The sequence below is a fragment of the Thalassophryne amazonica genome, chromosome 22 (assembly GCF_902500255.1).
Source record: "Thalassophryne amazonica chromosome 22, fThaAma1.1, whole genome shotgun sequence".
Classification (NCBI taxonomy): Eukaryota; Metazoa; Chordata; class Actinopteri; order Batrachoidiformes; family Batrachoididae; genus Thalassophryne; species Thalassophryne amazonica.
In genome coordinates, this window is record NC_047124.1 from 28,063,598 (window position 1) to 28,081,860 (window position 18,263).

Genomic DNA, 18,263 nt, shown 5'->3' on the forward strand with positions numbered 1-18,263 from the left:
GAGCAGCTGGTGCATTAACGAAGCCCAGATTAACGCAGAGTGTTATCTCTCTGTGCACCCCTGAGGTGATCCTGTTGTGCACGTGTGCTCAGGAATGTATTTAAACAAACAGAAGGAAATGAAGCAAGTGGGAACACAAACACCGCGTATCTATGTAGGTAGTCAAAATATCACTGCCCTTGTAATGAGCAGCTTGTCCTGCCAGTGTGCCCTTGAGCGATCGGCGACTTGTGACCACAGATAGTGTAGCCTCGGAGATGTACTCAGTCAGCGGTATGACCACCGCGTGTCACAAGACTGGTTTTTAAATTTAGATTTGCAGCTCCAAGTCGTTATAGGAGAATATGAGTCTACTTCAGGTGAAAACATTCTGGTGGTAATTGAGCCTGGACTGCCGGTGCTGAAAAATAAAGCCAGTACAGGAGCGCTAAACCCTGTAGTTCCTTGAATGTCCACTTGAGGCAGACTCACAAAATACATTCTGGTCTGTAAAGATAGTTTCCCCATTTGTGACAACTGCGCGGGGACCTGTCAGTTTAATTGATTTTAAATCATAAATTTATGAATGGGTGTGGTCACTTTGAGTGACAGCTAGTCTGTGTCTGTTGGGCCTCTGCTAGCGGGTGGCCGCTAGCTTGCAGTGGACTTGATTGTTTGTTGTCTGGTCTGAGCATTTTTTTTTTTCAAATATCTGAGATAATATAGTTTGCTGTGCTGTTAATTGTACAATCATCATCTAACAAGTCTGTGCTCCGGTATTTCTGTTGAGCGAAATTCTATTCCATTGCATTAGTATTTAGAAATGTCATCACTAACTAGCAGCTATCAAGAGCTTGAAACAATATCCTGCTCATAGTTGTTAATACACCTGTTATGAAAACAACTGCCCAGTCTACAAAAAAAAAACATGAAATCAGAGGAATGCAAGCATAAGCTATATTTAAAAAAAATAATAATTTGAATTCAAAACCTAATCCTTAGCCAGAATAAGGTCAAGAGTATTTACACCACTATGAGCGGGACCCTGCACAAATTGCCCCAAACAAACGTGTACAAGGCTGCCAGTCAAGCTCTAGACAAGGGATCAGCAGGACTGTTTGGATGTATTTTGAAATCACTGACAATCAAAACCTATCAACAAGTGCAAACAGGCCAGAAACAAATTAAATACGTCTACAAAATGAAGGTGATGTTCTTGAATATGGGGTAAATGTTTAATAGGACCTCAAATAGCAGAACAAGAACATTTAACCTAATTTTCAAACAACATAATTAAAATCTGTTACAGATTAGCATTAATTTGTACATTTTAAGAAACAAATGAGAAAGCAACAAATGCATGTGACTGCATTTAAGATGGTGCCACGGAGGTCATGCTGGTTTGTTCTGCAGTTCCTGAACACAAACCCACACTTTCAGGTTTTGAACTTATGTCATCAAACATTGCTTCACTCGCTAACTAGAAGAAGGCTAATCACTCATTTACCACCGTCACACGTGGTTAATCAACCACCTCGTTAGAATGTTGAAACTCAACTCTGCATGAAGTAATTGGTGCATGACTTGTGTTTTTTCAGGTTCTCTGCGGTGTTTTTCCAGGTTTTCCCTGGGTTCTTCCATGTTTTCCGCTGTGTTTTTCCAGGTTCTCCGTGGTGTCTATCTGGAGCTGTTTTTATGCACTTTGTACTTTTAAGATAGACTGTGGCCTTGACTGGCAGCCTTTAGTATTATTAATCTGTTCCTGATTAGAGGCGGAGGCGGGGAAGTCGCCTCAGAGGCGCAGCACTCTGCACCGTCTACGACTCTGCATATCAAACTTTACGGTTGAAGTGGTGATCTTTACCACGTGGCACTGCAACGGCCCCGACTCGGGTTCCGAGTGGCTCCTGAGGAGCTGCTGTGTGCTCAAAGCTTTTAGTGTCACTGTGTGTTTTCCTGCTGCTGCTGTTCTGGTTTGACTGTGAAATATTTCACTCTGAATTAAACATGATGTCAGTCCACTTCCACTCTGCTTTACTTCCTTCCTGTTTTACTTCCTTTTGCATTTGTTTTTCTTTACTATTCTTTTGTCTTCAATTCTATATTTACTTACAGTCACTGGCGGCTGTTTTCATATTTTTGTTTCTTTCCTTCCTTCATTTCTTATATATATATATATATATATATACACATACATACAGGCTGGTAGCTAGCTGCAAAACTCTGTTTCGTTTGTGTGTAAATATATCCCCTTTGTCATATATTATGTAAAAGCTAGCGAGAAACAAACACTTCTAAAACTGAAAATGCCGTTTTTTTGGAACATAACATCTCTGAACTTATTTCTTGGACGTTAGCATGGTGACGTCACAGGCTGGTAGCTAGCTGCAAAAACACTGTTTTGCTTGTGTGTAAATATATCCCCTTTGTCATATATTATGTAAAAGCTAGCAATAAATAAACACTTCTAAAACTGAAAAACACCATTTTTGGAACATAATAACACCTCTAAACTTATTTTGCGGACGTTAACATGGTGATGTCACAGGCTGGTAGCTAGCTGCAAAACTCTGTTTCGTTAGTGTGTAAATATATCCTCTTTTCATACATTATGTAAAAGCTAGCAAGAAGTAAACACTTCTAAAACCGAAAATGCTGTTTATGTAATCTGATAACACATTTTGCGGTGGTAGCGTGCATGCTAATGCTCGCTAACTCACAGCTAACTACCTATGGAGATAAATTTCTCCCATTAATACCAGAAAATGCACAGAGGGTGATCTACAAATATTACCTGATTTGCATAACTTCCGCTTTTGACAAAAGCTCATGTACACGTAAAATGTAAAATTTGATTTTGATTGACTGATTAATAGAGGGGCTTCATTGAACATTTACAAATTGTATACAGAACAGAGTCTTAATAATTAATTAAACAACTGCAAATTATAAAGAACACAAGGCTCATACGGCCGAGGGTATTTTAGCATTGTGTTATATTTACATATAGTCTTCCTTACTTCAGCTCTTCCTTCCTTCTTCATTTCTTTACTTCAGTTTTACATATATTGACTTCCTTTCTTCCCTTACTTTATTTCCAAAATTTTCTGAAGCTCAGCTGGACTCCCAGCCACATCACATTGGACTTTGTGCAGGCTGGTGTCCAGTTTTCATGTTGAGCACAGAAAGAATCACTGTGAGACATCAGGAGTTGAGTGCAGAGTGTGCGCCGTGACTTTCTTGTGCCATTCCAATCTGAGCGCCAATGAGGTTGAAGTAGCTGAGAATTCACGGAGCACCACCAACTGACTCTTGCTGAGTGGTGTGCACACTCAGGAGGCCTCGGTGGCAAACGTGGCCAAGGCGGGAGGTGGAGCTCGGCCTGTTTCAGCCCCAGACGCAGCCAGGTGTCAGGTAAGTTGAGCTGTTTGGATTGTTGGTTTGACCGATTCAAATGGGGTCAAGTGAATACTGGGAGCATGCACTGATGCCTACCATGGAACCACCTCAGGTCCTAAATGGCAGTCATCCAGGCAGTCAACTGATCCATCCCCACTTCTCGAAGGCAACCATCTATTTGTCACAGCCAGGTTAGACATGGAAGTTCCCTTGTTCTTCTCCAATAACTGGTTTCCTCAACATTGAGGCACCTGCATTCTGGAACATGCCCAGAGAAACACACAACATGGCCAAAATGTCGTACCTGACATTTTCTCGGTAAGTGATACTCCTCATCTTAATCTCCCTACATAACTGCTCATAAGACCCAATCACACCACCTGTAACCAAGCACCAAAGACACATAGTTGAACACTTGGATCACTGGTAAGCATCCAAGCCTCACAAACATATGGTAAGCACCAGGACCCTAAAGACTTCAACCTTCATTCTCTTGTAGAGATATTGCTATCACCAGGATCTCAAGGGCTGAGAACACAGAACCGATTCCTAACTTGGCTTCTCAAGCGCTGCAGTCAGGGTATCCACTGATTCCAGTATCATCCACAAAGTTAAAGCCAGTAAACCTTTCCTTGCCAACAAAGGCACCTATGCCGCTGGTTTCCACAAACTTAAGCTAACACCCAGTACATCAAGACAGGGTGTTATACTGGTTTGAGGGACAGTTCAAAAGATTCCTTTCTGTATTTCGAACTGTTAACTCGGCTCTGCCAAGAAAAAAACAAAGAAGACCCCCACCCTGACCCAGAGGATGGAAACCTGGATACTGTGAAGTACAAGGACATCATTCTACAGGCAATGGCTACACCATACGGACACAGAACTCTGGCTGGCCTTTCCACTTTTTGGATGATCATGCAAGATCCCACAGGGTTTGCATAATTCATGAGCTCTTGGAGGAACAAAGAGGGGTGAGATGGACACCATCCCCAGCCAAAACTCCGGACTGCAACCCAATTGAGCATCTGTGGGGCATACTTGGCAGAAAAGATGTCAGCCGAGATTCTCCCACGGGAAGGTCTACTACAAATGAGAAGAATGGGACAACGTTGCTGCTGAGGATGCGCTCAACCTCGTGCAGAGTACGACACAAAGAATATTGCCTGTTCTTGCAGCAACAGGTTGTCCAACACGCGACTGAAATGTTTTTGCACAAAAACATGGTGAATGTTAACTTATTTGCTTGTAGTGTTCACGGCATGCATGCACTTAACTTTGTTTGCACAGTATAGTGTTGCATGAAGTTTTTTTTTTTTTTTCAGTGCACAGACTTGTATGCCTCCAAACACACATACTGGCACTAACCACAAACACTTTCCATGCATGTCAGTCACACACCACAGACGCACACCTACACACCATCATCTGACTGTGGTTCACACCCACTGTGCCTTAGTCCACATGGTATGCGCCACCCCCCCTCTCTCTCCCTCTCTGTGACAGCTCCAGGCTGCAGACAGTCCACATTATCAGCTCTTGTTGGAAGAAGTCGGTTTCTGAGCGCAGGCCGCCGCTGAGCTGTGGATGAATTTACAGAAAGACAGCAGTTATTTTTGGAATTATTGCTGGATGCCACGTTAAGAAAGCAACGAGGAAGACGTCTGAAAAAGGTGAGTACTGCTCTAGTCAGTGCAAACTTAAAAAAAAAAAAAAAAGAAGTAAAAATTTCCACTTAAACTCTGGATTCAACAGAAACTCCCAAGTAGGCAAACTAGTTCTAATTATAACACAATTTTCCTGAAAAATCCTTTGTCACCTTTAACATAATAAATTTAAAGTAAAACCTTCTTGAATATAAAACGTTAACTCCACACAATAAAAAGTAAGTCCCTTCGGCTGCTCCCTTGTTTGCACTCGGGGTCGCCACAGCAAATCCAAGGTAGAGCTGCATGTTGAATTGGCACAAATTAAAAACAAAAAGAAAAAGATTTTGCTTTACTGCCCTCTAGTGGGTGGTCACCACTACTTCTTTGTTTGTTGCATCCAATTAAAAAAAAACGGGGAGAGCTGGTGTTCTGCCCTGTTAAAAACTGAATTTGCTTTCTTAAAACCAAATTAAATTTGATCTTGACCTAAAACTAAGTCTGTAAAGTGTTTCATGCTGTTACTGGGCTCACTATGCGCAGCTAATCAGAAGTAGCCTGACGATACTTAATGAACACATATTATCCCAATACATTATTTTTGCACAAACTAAATCAGGCTTGTTTTATACATTCTTCTTCTTCTTCTTCTTCTTCTTCTTCTTCTTCTTCTTCTTCTTATTCTTATTATTATTATTATTATTATTCTTATTCTTATTATTATTATTATTATTATTATCACTCTTGAAATCGAAATTTCGGCCTCTTCCCATGCTCAAAAACTCAACAAACTTTCCAAAGTCATCCGGCCGGATCCGAAATTCAATATTTTGGGGGCCCCACACATGGTCGCAGAAAAATCACGAAATAGCGCCCCCTAGAAATTTTCAAAAACCCCTCCGCATTGGGCTTTTTTCGTCATAGCCTCACGAAATTCAGTACACATATTTACCATGCCAGGACGCACGAAAAGGTCTCTTACTGTCATGGTGAAATATCGACAGGAAGTCGACCATTTTGATTTTAAGTTTCAATTTTGAGCAAATTTTTGCCATTTTTGGCCATTTCCACTACTTACATTTGAACGAACTCATCCTAGGGATTTCATCCGATCGTCTTCAAATTTGGTCAAAATCATCACAACACAATGGTGATCAAAAGTTATCAAAAGATTCTAATTAAGTCAAAAGGCGTGGCTGCTAGGGGTCGTCAAACTTTGGCGAGCTTTTCGGAGCACGCCATTTAACTTCGAACGGCTGTCACGCCCACATACTTCATCGTAGATCCTTCAAACGTGCTGGACATGATGAGGGCTCCACCCTGAACGTCTACATATCTTAAGTTCCCACCTGCGCCATAGCGCCCCCCGGTGGTGGCGGGAAATGTCCTATTTTTACTTTAAGAGGTCCTGATGTCACATACTTAACCCAATCAACTTCATTCCACTTCTAATACATGCAGAACAAATTGGTGAACATAGGCGATGAACGCCGTGAAGTTACGAGTAATGGCGTCCATGTGACAGCGTGCCGAATATTGCCCATTCGCCATGAAATTACGTTCTTCCTTTTGACGGCTTTAATTTGGTCTCATCATCATGAAAATTGATACACAGGTCGAGCACGACAACCTCTTACAATTCATATGTGCGTCGCCCATGGGCGGGGCAAAATGCCTCAATAGCGCCCCCTTGAAACTTTCAAAAAACCCTCCACATAGGGGTTTTTTTGGAGTAGGGAGATGAAAATTGGTACACGTGTAACTTGCATAGACGTACAAAAAAGTCTCTTGCACCATGGGTCTACTCCAAACAGGAAGTCGGCCATTTTGAATTTTCTTCTCATTTTGGCGTGATTTCCACATGTTGTATTTGAACGAACTCCTCCTAGGGATTTTGTCCAATGCACTTCAAATTTCTTCCAGATCACCCAGAGACGATACTGACCAAAAGTTACCGAAAGCTTTTCTTTATGTTGAAAGGTGTGGCCGCTATGGCGCCGCCATTTTGACCCTTCGCCATGGAACATTATACTTAAACAGGTACTGATGTCACGTAGTTAACCCCATCAACTTCCTTCCCCATCTAAAACATGCAGAAGAAGTTGCTGAACGTAGGCGATGATCACCGTGAAGTTACAAGTAACGGCGTCTGTGTGGCGGCATGGCGAATATCGCCCCTTCGCCATGACATTACGTTCTTCCTTTTGACTGCTTTAATTTTGTCGTATCATCATGAAAATTGATACACAGGTCAAGCACGACAACCTCTTACAATTCATAGGGGTGTCGCCCATGGGCGGGGCAAAATGCCTCAATAGCGCCCCCTTGAATCTTTCAAAAACCCCTCCCCATAGGGGTTTTTTTTGGAGTAGGGAGATGAAAATTGGTACACATGTGTGACTTGCATAGACGTACAAAAAAGTCTCTTGCACCATGGGTCTACTCCAAACAGGAAGTCTGCCATTTTGAATTTTCTTTTCATTTTGGGGTGACTTCCACATGTTGTATTTGAACGAACTCCTCCTAGGGATTTTGTCCAATGCACTTCAAATTCCTTTGACAACATCCAAAGATGATACTGACTAAAAGTTATCGAAAGCTTTCGCTATGTTGAAGGGTGTGGCCGCTATGGTGCCGCCATTTTGACCCTTTGACATGGAACATCAAGTCATGATAACTCCTTCATGCTTTGCCTGATTGACTTGAAACTTCACATGTATGATGACGGTTGGCCCCTGAACACACCCAGCCCCTCTGTTTGCACACTGAGCGCCCCCTAGTGGATGAACAATCAACATGTCATAACTCCTTGATGCATTGTGTGATTTGTTTAAAATTTTAACTGTGTGATGACTGGTTGCCCCTGCATGCACATGCCCACATGTGCTCACAAGGGCACCCACTGGCCTGGGTAGGCGGTTGCGCAGAACGAGGGCCCGTATATGACTGCTTGCAGTCCTACTTATTATTATTATTATTATTCTCACTCTTGAAATCAAAATTTCGGCCTCTTCCCATGCTCAAAAACTCACCAAACTTTCCAAAGTCGTCCGGCTGGATCCGAAATTCAATATTTTGGGGGCGTCGCACATGGTCGCAGAAAAATCGTGAAATAGCACCCCCTAGTCGACCATTTTGATTTTAAGTTTCAATTTTGAGCAAATTTTTGCCATTTTTGGCCATTTCCACTACTTACATTTGAACAAACTCGTCCTAGGGATTTCATCCGATCGTCTTCAAATTTGGTCAAAATCATCACAACACAATGGTGATCAAAAGTTATCAAAAGATTCTAATTAAGTCAAAAGGCGTGGCTGTCAAACTCTGGCGAGCTTTTCGGAGCACGCCATTTCACTTCGAACGGCTGTCACACCCACATACTTCATCGTAGATCCTTCAAACTTGCTGGACATGATGAGAGCTCCGCCCTGAACGTCTACATATCTTACGTTCCCACCTGCACCATAGTGCCCCCCGGTGGTGGCGGGAAATGTCCTATTTTTACTTTAAGAGGTCCTGATGTCACATACTTAACCCAATCAACTTCATTCCATTTCTAAAACATGCAGAACAAATTGGTGAACATAGGCGATGAACGCCGTGAAGTTAGGAGTAACGGCGTCCGTGTGGCGGCGTGCCGAATATTGCCCATTCGCCATGAAATTACGTTCTTCCTTTTGACGGCTTTAATTTTGTCACATCATCATGAAAATTGATACACAGGTCGAGCACGACAACCTCTTACAATTCATAGGGGCGTCGCCCATGGGCGGGGCAAAATGCCTCAATAGCGCCCCCTTGAAACTTTCAAAAACCCCTCCCCATAGGGGTTTTTTTTGGAGTAGGGAGATGAAAACTGGTACACATGTGTGACTTGCATAGACGTACAAAAAAGTCTCTTGCACCATGGGTCTACTCCAAACAGGAAGTCGGCCATTTTGAATTTTCTTCTCATTTTGGCGTGATTTCCACGTTGTATTTGAACGAACTCCTCCTAGGGATTTTGTCCAATGCACTTCAAATTTCTTCCAGATCATCCAGAGATGATACTGATCAAACGTTATCGAAAACTTTTCGCTATGTTGAAGGGTGTGGCCGCTGTGGTGCCGCCATTTTGACCCTTCGCCATAGAACATCAAGTCATGATAACTCCTTCATGCTTTGCCTGATTGACTTGAAACTTCACATGTATGATGACCGTTGGCCCCTCAACACACCTGGCCCTTCTGTTGTACACTGAGCGCCCCCTAGTGGATGAACCATCAACATGTCATAACTCCTTCACGCATTGTGTGATTTGCTTGAAATTTGAACTGTGGGATGAGTGGTTGCCCCTGTACGCACATGCCCACATCTGGTCAGAAGAGAACACACTGCCCTGGGTAGGCGGTTGCGCGGAATGAGGGCCCGTATATGACTGCTTGCAGTCCTAGTTATTATTATTGTTTAACACCGTGAAATGCTAACTAGCCAGTAATGACTAGCATTGTCATCTGGGCTAGGCTAGTTAGTTTGCCAGTTTATCATGGTCACATCCCAAATTATATCAGCGACATTGTAAAATATTTGTTACAATTAACTGTAAAGTATGCTGTTCTGTTTTTTGAATGATTTTATACTCCTGCTAGTGGGGTTTAAAAAAAAGTTTGTCAGTGTGTGCAGAATGGAGTTTTTATGTCAAAATATACCACAACTTTTGCATAAAATTATAAATAACACAAAATGAAGTGGCATGTTGCTCAAAAGGGACCCCGGTTTAATTTTTAATTTGGTTATAAAATGTGTGTGATACTCCATGATTTTCATAACCAAGTAATGAATTAAACACAAGACTAGCAGACACTAATGTGCAAAACGCACTTGTGTTGGGGAGTTTTGGAAATTCTTAATTTTCCAAATTTTTGTTAATACATATCTATTTTGGCCTTATTCTGATTTAAATAATTTCACCAAACTACTGCCATAACAACAGGCAAACAAAAAGCAAGTGTGCAAAAAAAAAAAAAAAAAAAAAAAAATCCCAGATTACGACATCCCTAAGTACCCCGAATTTATTTATACTCTGGAGTTCAAAGTGTATGTTTTAATAAGGTGTTTCATGATTTACTGCTGTTACTGTATTATCACTGTGCAGCTAATCATTAACAATATAATAATAAATATTAAAAGAATATATTCTTTGGTTTATAGGTTTTATTTTTCAAGCAGCAATATGCTAACTAACCAAGATAGCTATCTTTGTTAGGTTTACTACCGACAGGCCGAGACCTGTTTATACCTATTATTATACCTATCTATGCTTATAAGCTTATATGCTACCTATGTTAAATAAGTGTGTGGTAGCATATTTTTTTATTATTATTTTTGACTTGGCTATGCTAGTTAGCTTGCAAGCTAGCTCAGGCACACTCCAACTACTTTGCTGAATCTTTTTGTTCTTCTTAATTTTTCTAAAATAACAAATCACACAGTATGTTCAACTGCTTTTGGAAAACAATTAATATAAAGTTTAATTATGTGACGTTGCTATCTTTTTATAAAATTTCAGGAGGTAAATTCTGATTTCTGAGTAGTAGGATGTAGCTTAACCGGACAAATCATTATAAATGTCGACGTGCAAAATTGCAGCTGTAATGAAAAGCAGTATTTGGGGTGGTGTTTTGTATTTGTACAATCATTAGTGAGTGCCTTTTTGAGGTACAGTAAATTCTGTTTGAAATCCTTATGCTTATTATTTTTAATCCTAAAAATATTTTCTTTGTGAGTCTTCTGTCTGCGGTTAGAAAACAGCCAGATACACAATACCTGAAAATTCAGCATGAACCACAAATAATAGTTTGGTTTTGCTCCAAAGACGCTTTGACAGCAGACACTTGGTGCAAGGTGGCAATTTCCCATCCTGCCATTTGTGTCGTCGGTCTGCAGCACAGAACAGCGTGGGGCATTTTTCATTGGAAGTAGAGTATAGGTGTTAATTTTCAGTCGTTCGCTGGTTTCAATCTCAAGACTGAAAGTCAGGAGCTACAGTACTGGGGTTAAGCTGAGCAGCTCAGAAACACGTGTGTGTGCGTGTCACTCAGTGTGAAGATGTTTCCCTCTGCAGGGCCAAGTGTGATTTACCAAACCCGCAGAGAGCTGCATCAATCCTTCGAGACTATGTTTATGACTGCAGTGTACTTTCTCGATACACGTAAACTCCAGAAAGGATTCAGGCTGCAGCCAAATCAGTGGCCATGTTTGATTTCTGTAATTATCATTTATACCGTTCAACTGCAGAGATAATTCTGTTTTGTAAGAGCTACAGATACGTTGTGGGTCATCAGCGAGGTGCCAGTGTGCCGTGTCGTATAAACCTGCCTGATGTCTGTCATTGTATCTGTGTAGAGTCGGTGTATCTGAGTTCGTGGTCGGCTCAGATGTCTGTTTCAGCCACTCTGCTGTAATTTCATTAGAACAGAGTGTCTTGTTCAGCAGACAGAGTGCAGACACACGTCTGCAACAGCGGCAGAGCACATTAAAGAATTAACAAAGAATGTACCTGATTGTCTTTGGGGAAAATAAAAAACAAACCCCACAATCAACATTGTTGATGTTGAATGTTTTTATTACAAATGAACACCTGAATTCTTTTAAATGTCCAACCAACATAATTGATCATATTTTACCAAACTCCAAACAAATGCTTGACCTCACTTGAGCTTTGGTAGATGCTCTCGTAATCATGTACTCATGCACTTTGACACTTTTGCACGCAGATTAATTTCACTGCCAGAAAACCCCTCACTTCTGAGCCCGCCACTTTTTTTTTAATGGAATGACAGATGGTGCTCAGGTTTATGTCACCTTATACCCGTAAAAGGTTAGGTCTGGGTGCACACAGGGGTGCTACATGTCACCATCATCCACCACACTATGGAACCACCTTGAGTTCTGGATATTGTTCACCCAGGTAGATATCTGATGTATCTCCACCTATTGCCCTCAGCCTGATGAAACAAAGGTGTCCCCTTGGCCTTCTTCAGTCACTGGGGTCTTTACCACTCATACACCCGTGTGCCAGATCATGCACACAGAAACATGCTACATAGTCAAAATGTCAGCACTAACACTCCATCACAAGCCTACAGTTAGCGTTCAATTAAATCTAAGTAAGGGTTCATTTGATACAAGGGCATTCCAGGAGCACCCAAGGATCCTCTGAAAAGACTAAATGCCAACGACATCAGTCATCACGTGAGGTCACTGGCTAATGTCAAAGCCTCACAACCATATAGAAAGACAGGAAGCACCAGGACCAAAAAACTTATTACCAAATTTTGGCTTCGCTGAACACATCTGTCCAGCAAAACCACGACTCTACAAGCTCTTCCCAGGTGCCTCTCAATCTCAAAGCCAAAGGACCCAAAGACATGAATGTCAAAGCAGAGATAATCGAATGTCTATAATTTTGACACTTCCACCACATCGATAGCCTGGACTGAAGTCTTGATTTGGGACAATGGTAAACTCAGACACCCTCGATTGCTACCTCAGCTGCTCAAGTGCTACAATCAGGACTGTATCAATCATTGATTTCACAAAGATCACATCATCAGCTGCAGATTCAAGGTTGGTAAACTTTTCAGGCTGTGGACTACCAGAGGATCCTTGGTTAAAATCCCCGTCAGACTGGAAAATCTCTAAGAGCCCTTATAGGGCAAGGTCCTTAACCTCCATGTTTGTCCTGGTGCGGGGCTGAGCACCATGGAGGACAGCACGCTAACACTGATGTGTGAGCATGTGGTTATTTCCATTAATCCCAAAAGGGAGAAAGACTTTCATAGCAGGTTTCAAATGTAAAGTTCAAAAAGTACCCTGAAAGGAGCCCATATTAACAGAATACAGTAGTAGCTCAAAAATACTCTGAAAGAAAAAAACCTATGGGCAGTCAGTGTCTATCATTAGTAATGACTGACACTTTTTTGAAGCCAGATTTCTTTCTTTTTCAGATGCTGATTGGTTCGTGACAGCTTTGGCTCGCGGCTCCCTGTCAGAGCTAATATGGAAAGGGAGGGTTCCTTTAAGAGGTAAGACACAGTTTAAGTTTGTATGTAGATCAACCAATTACATTAAAATGTCCCGGATTCAAATGTTTTGAGCTGGTCTGCAGACCAGATTTTATTATTTATTTATTTTTCTTTTAAATTGTTCATTCAGCACACAATCAGTTCTGCTTGGTTTTGCACAAAGATTCCGCTTTAAAATCCTAATTCCTGGTTGGAACCAAATAAAATAGAGGTTAATAACTTTCCACGCAAACCTGTGTGTTTGACTCAACAGTCTGTCGCTAATGACGCAATTACAAGCTAGGCTACGTATGCTGGGCACATCCTTTAGGCTAACTGGAGCTAGCTAACTATTTCCAATATTATTTGTTTTCTGTATTAGCCTGTCCATCAAGCATTGATGAATTTGATGTCTAAGACAAACATTTATAAAAGACATAGCACAATATTTCCCTCCTCTGGTTAGGGTTAAACAGGGAGACGACGCCATGTTTTACTTTAATTGGCTGCTGCTGGTAAACTTCTTTCCACCATTCAAAGATGTGTCTGATGTTTAGAAGAAGAAAAAGAAGACAGGAAGTGAACTCTGCACCAAGTTACTGAAAGCAGCAACTATTTAAATTGTTCAGTAAAAGAACAAAAACAGCACCATTATTTTAAACCAAAATTTCTCTTCTGGAACATTAAAAATTGTGAAGTTTGTACATGATATATAAATTGTTTCTGTTTTTTCTTTTGATTACTTGAACTAGTTCAACGATCAAGATCACTCCCAAAAAATAACTTTCTTTTGCCTGTGTAAAGTCCCATAGACGTGTCTGCCACCTACTGGATAGTTACTGAATGTTGGATGGATTAATAAAAATTACAAATAACTGTGGTTAGTTTACGCGTAATTTGGCTGCCACCTGCTGAACGGCATACTCCTCAGTGTGTTCCTCACACCGGGCCCCAATTTAACGTTGGCGTCTGCTTTAAGCTAGCGACAGCGGGAGAGAAACATGATGTCCACTATATGAGGAAATATGGGGCAAAATATACAATAGAACTAGTGGTGCTCCAATCGATCGGCCAACAATCATTATCGGCAGATTTCCATGTTCTTTGTTATCCCCATACTCCCCTCTACCAATATTGCACCCATGATATTTGACACCATGTGTGAATGAGTAGATATGCCATCCTACTTAAAAATAGTCCTTAAATCTGGTTTAATCATTATGGCAATATGCACCCTCAAATTGAGATTTTTTGTACCTAATGGCCAATACTGCGTTATGTTTATCAACTTCAAAATAAATACAGGGTAAATTCTTCATAATGCTGTCCCCAGGAACAAGGATTTAGACCTGCAGATAAGGTGCCAGCTCAGAGATGTAGATGGGTTCTCCCCATGCCAGGCATTGGTGTGTATAAAACTTATACACAATCACTATGATGTAATACTTATCAGAATACAGCCTATTCCTTCTTGGAATGAAGGTTTTCACTCTTAGCAGAGAGCTTTCACCCACAGGCTGTAAATTAAACTTTAAAAGTTTACTGGATAAAATATCAAGCTTTGTCTTTTCTTGCAATTTGTACATGTATTTCTAAACATTTGCACATTTTCTAAAAATAAAGGTGTAGAGTGTACATGATGTGTATCACTTGACTAGCGTTGATCATAATGTATCAGGCAAACGCATGTTTTCTGTATCACAATGGCACTCTGCAGATCATTTGAAAAAGTGATGTAGTTCTAACTGCTGATGGGGCAGCACCCTTTCAATCAGCCAGTAAGCGGGCATAGAACCTGTGTTCTCCAATGGCGCGTTGTTTATAGGCTGCTCATTATGATGTAAATATCATAAATTAAATTTTGTTATTTATCATCTCTTCACAACCTGCTGTCCTATTATAATAGTGCACTAGCTTTGGGGTTGATCTAACAGTTTTGGTATGTTGATGTTTCATGGCTCAAACTGTTTTTAGTGGTCAAACCTCTTTTTTTACAATTGAAAAGACTGTTTGTTCTCTAAATATACCAATGAATGCATAACTTTAAGAAATATGCAAGGCAACATTTACACCATTTAAAGATGGAATGCCTCAAAGTGTGCAAAAAGAAACCACTACTTTTGCTGATAATGTGGCTGGCCTGAATATGGCAGAACCTGTGATCTTCCACAGTTAGTTAGTCAGATGCTCCAGAGTTGGTAACCCCAGTCAGCTGTATATCCACTTTCCTGACAGAAGGACAAGGAACATTGTCTACCAAGAGGCTCTTCAGAACTATTGGTCAGTAAAAGCTACATTTAAATATATATTCAACATCTCAAATCCAAAATGAACATTTGCTTAAAAGCCATTTTATTTTTGTAGCATTCTTATAAACTAGATTTGCAATGTATCAACAATTATAAAGGTCATAACATCAATTCTGATTAATGATTATGAGCATACTTGATCTGCAATATAAAGTCTGAACAACTTCATTGTTGTTTCTTGCATGCAGCAACATTCAGTTTTCTCTCTTGGTTTGGGGATTCCACCTATTTTGGGTTTTTAGTTCAAACCTTTGTCTATTCGGACTACATATATACTTATAACATATCTACAATTATGACAAAATATAAACTTTGGAATATTTTGTAGATTATATCTTAAACAGGTTAACCTGGGCAACACCGGGTACCCCAGCTAGTATGTGTGTGTGTGTATATATATATATATATATATATACACAGTATATCCCTTTTTACTTGACATTATTTGATTTATGCGATGTTGTGAGATATAATGCCTTTTATTTATTTGACTTTCTGCACTTTTTGAGACCCTTAATGTTTTCAATCTGTGCAAGATGTACGTGTTCCCTTGAAGAAGTAAGTAAAAACATGTTTTTGTCTAAATTAAGGTGATTTTGTGGTTCCTTTTTTCCAGATCATGTAGCCAGTAGTACTCATCATAACTAAATCGAAAAATTTACATCAAATCCACGTGATCGGTATTGTGATCTGGAGTGATCGGCACTCAAGGCTGATTGGTATTGAATCGGCAGCATAAAACCTGATCGGAGCGTCTCTAAACAGAACAGAAAAGTAAAACTAGATTTTAAAAGAGTAGATAGAATGTTTGGCTGGGGATGAAGCCCAAAGTTTTCAACGGTACTGCAAATTATGAATCACGTCTCAAAACCAGTTTTGTAATATTGCTCCAGAGTCAGTATCAAAAGACAGGCTGAATATTGACACCTGCTGGACGGTTGAGGAATATGCATTCATGTTAAATGATGAATTTCACGTTTCATAAATTCCCACAATCCATGTGATCGGTATTGGTGATCTGCAGTGATCGGCATTCGAGGCTGATCAGAATCGGCAACATAAAACTTGATCGGCGCGTCTCTAAACAGAACAGAAAAATACAACTAGATTTTAAAGAGTAGATAGAATGTTTGGCTGGGGATGAAGCCCAAAGTTATTCTACGGTACTGCAAATTAGAAATCACATCTCAAAACCAGTTTTGAAACATTGCTCCAGAGTCAGTATCAAAAGACAGACATGTTGAACACTGACACCTCCTGGTCGGCTCAGGAATGTGCATTCATGTTACATTATGAATTTCACATTTTATAAATTCACAAATTTAAATTTGAAAGCTACACTGCTTGTTGTTCCTGCTGCTGACACCAAAAACAGACTTTTTCTGTGTCTGATCTTCATTACAAACAATGTCATCGTCTCTCACACACACACGCATTCATGATGACATCACTCATTCTTTCATTCATGCAAACATCCCTCCCGTCCTCTGTGGTTTCATAATGAGACTGTCGCTTCTCTCTCACCTCGTCTCTCAAGGAATTTTACTTTTACTTAACCTAACTAGAAAAGCAGCAGGACTTTACTTTCGGAACCGTTCTTCGGGTGAAAACTGATGATTTGCAGCGTGTGTGACACTCGTTTGGATCCTGAATGTTGGACTGAGTTGTGTCTGTCTAAACTCAGAGCTCCTGTTTCTTACGCTGACCTCTTTATGTGGACCTGGACTAAGATCCAGGTTGACAGACACATTGCTCATACACACAATTTTTCCTCATCTCACACTTTGCATTTTCAGTCCTTTCACTTTACTCCTTCCTCCTGTGCCTCTTTATTATCCCTCTTCCTTGGTTTTTACCAAATTTCACTTAAATTTAAATGGATTTAGCGGGGTTCCCTTTAACAATCTAAATCCTTAACAAAGGTATGTTGGGGGAGAAAAAAGATAAAATGGAGAAAATCGAAGATTTCTGACGTCCGCCAAGGGCTGAAGAGGACTCAAAATAAAAGACGTGATTCACATCGTGACCAAAGACTTTACCTGGATCCAGATTCCACAACACAATGCAATAATTGCATACTGATCCAGAATGATCCTACTGATCAAGATGTTGCAATCTGATATTGAATTCACGAGCTGAAACAAAACAGTGTCTTCCTGATCTTGGTATCCGTGAAGTAGTTTTGACGTAATCCTTAAAAGTGTACAGAATCAGAATCGGGATCCAGATCACCCCCAAAATTTAATGGAGTCTTCCAAGGCCCAACACCGATGTGTGGTGAAAATTTGGTGAAAATCCTTCAAGTAGTTTTGATGTAATCCTTTAAAGCCTATATAAAGTGAAATCTTGATCCAGAATCCAGATCTGGATCACCTCCAAAATCAAATCTTCCATGTCCTAATATCCATCTGTTGTGCAAATCTGGTGAAAATCTGTTAAGTAGTTTTTTGTTTGTTTGTTTTTGACGTGAGTCTTCCATGGCCTAATATGTATCTGTGATGAAAAATTCGTCAAAATCCATGCAGTAGTTTTGACGTAATCCTACTAACAGACAAATAAATAAACGCAGATGATTTTATTACGTCCTTAGCAGACGTAATAAATAATGTAAACTGGATCAGGACAGGTGGAGAGCACGTACCGCCACCACGACTGAGCAATCCTGGAATTTTCCGTTGTTGCTCATCAAGATCAGTGGGTTTGTTGCTGAGAAACTGTTGAAAATATGATGAAATATTCTGTCGCATTTTAAGATCCTATTAGAAAAAAATGATCTATAATCCATATCTGTGTCCTAAATGCCAAAATGTACTGATGCACATTACGGATAAACAATTGAACTGGGATCTGTTACACCGCGTTCACAATGGACACCACGCGAGCGATGG

The 18,263-nt window shown here is 40.4% G+C and overlaps 1 protein-coding gene across 3 annotated transcripts in view; it reads left to right on the forward strand.

Annotated features, from left to right (window-relative positions):
- Window positions 1-4,865: 4,865 nt before the first annotated feature.
- The window catches only part of LOC117503821 (proline-rich protein 5-like), a 39,339-nt gene continuing 25,941 nt past the window's right edge, over window positions 4,866-18,263 (forward strand). For all 3 annotated transcript variants that reach the window (XM_034163075.1, XM_034163077.1, XM_034163076.1), the window contains exons 1-2: window positions 4,866-5,048; window positions 13,010-13,087. In XM_034163075.1, the coding sequence (XP_034018966.1) occupies window positions 13,062-13,087 (26 nt within the window). In that variant the 5' untranslated portion in view covers window positions 4,866-5,048; window positions 13,010-13,061. The remainder of the gene's footprint in view (window positions 5,049-13,009; window positions 13,088-18,263) is intronic.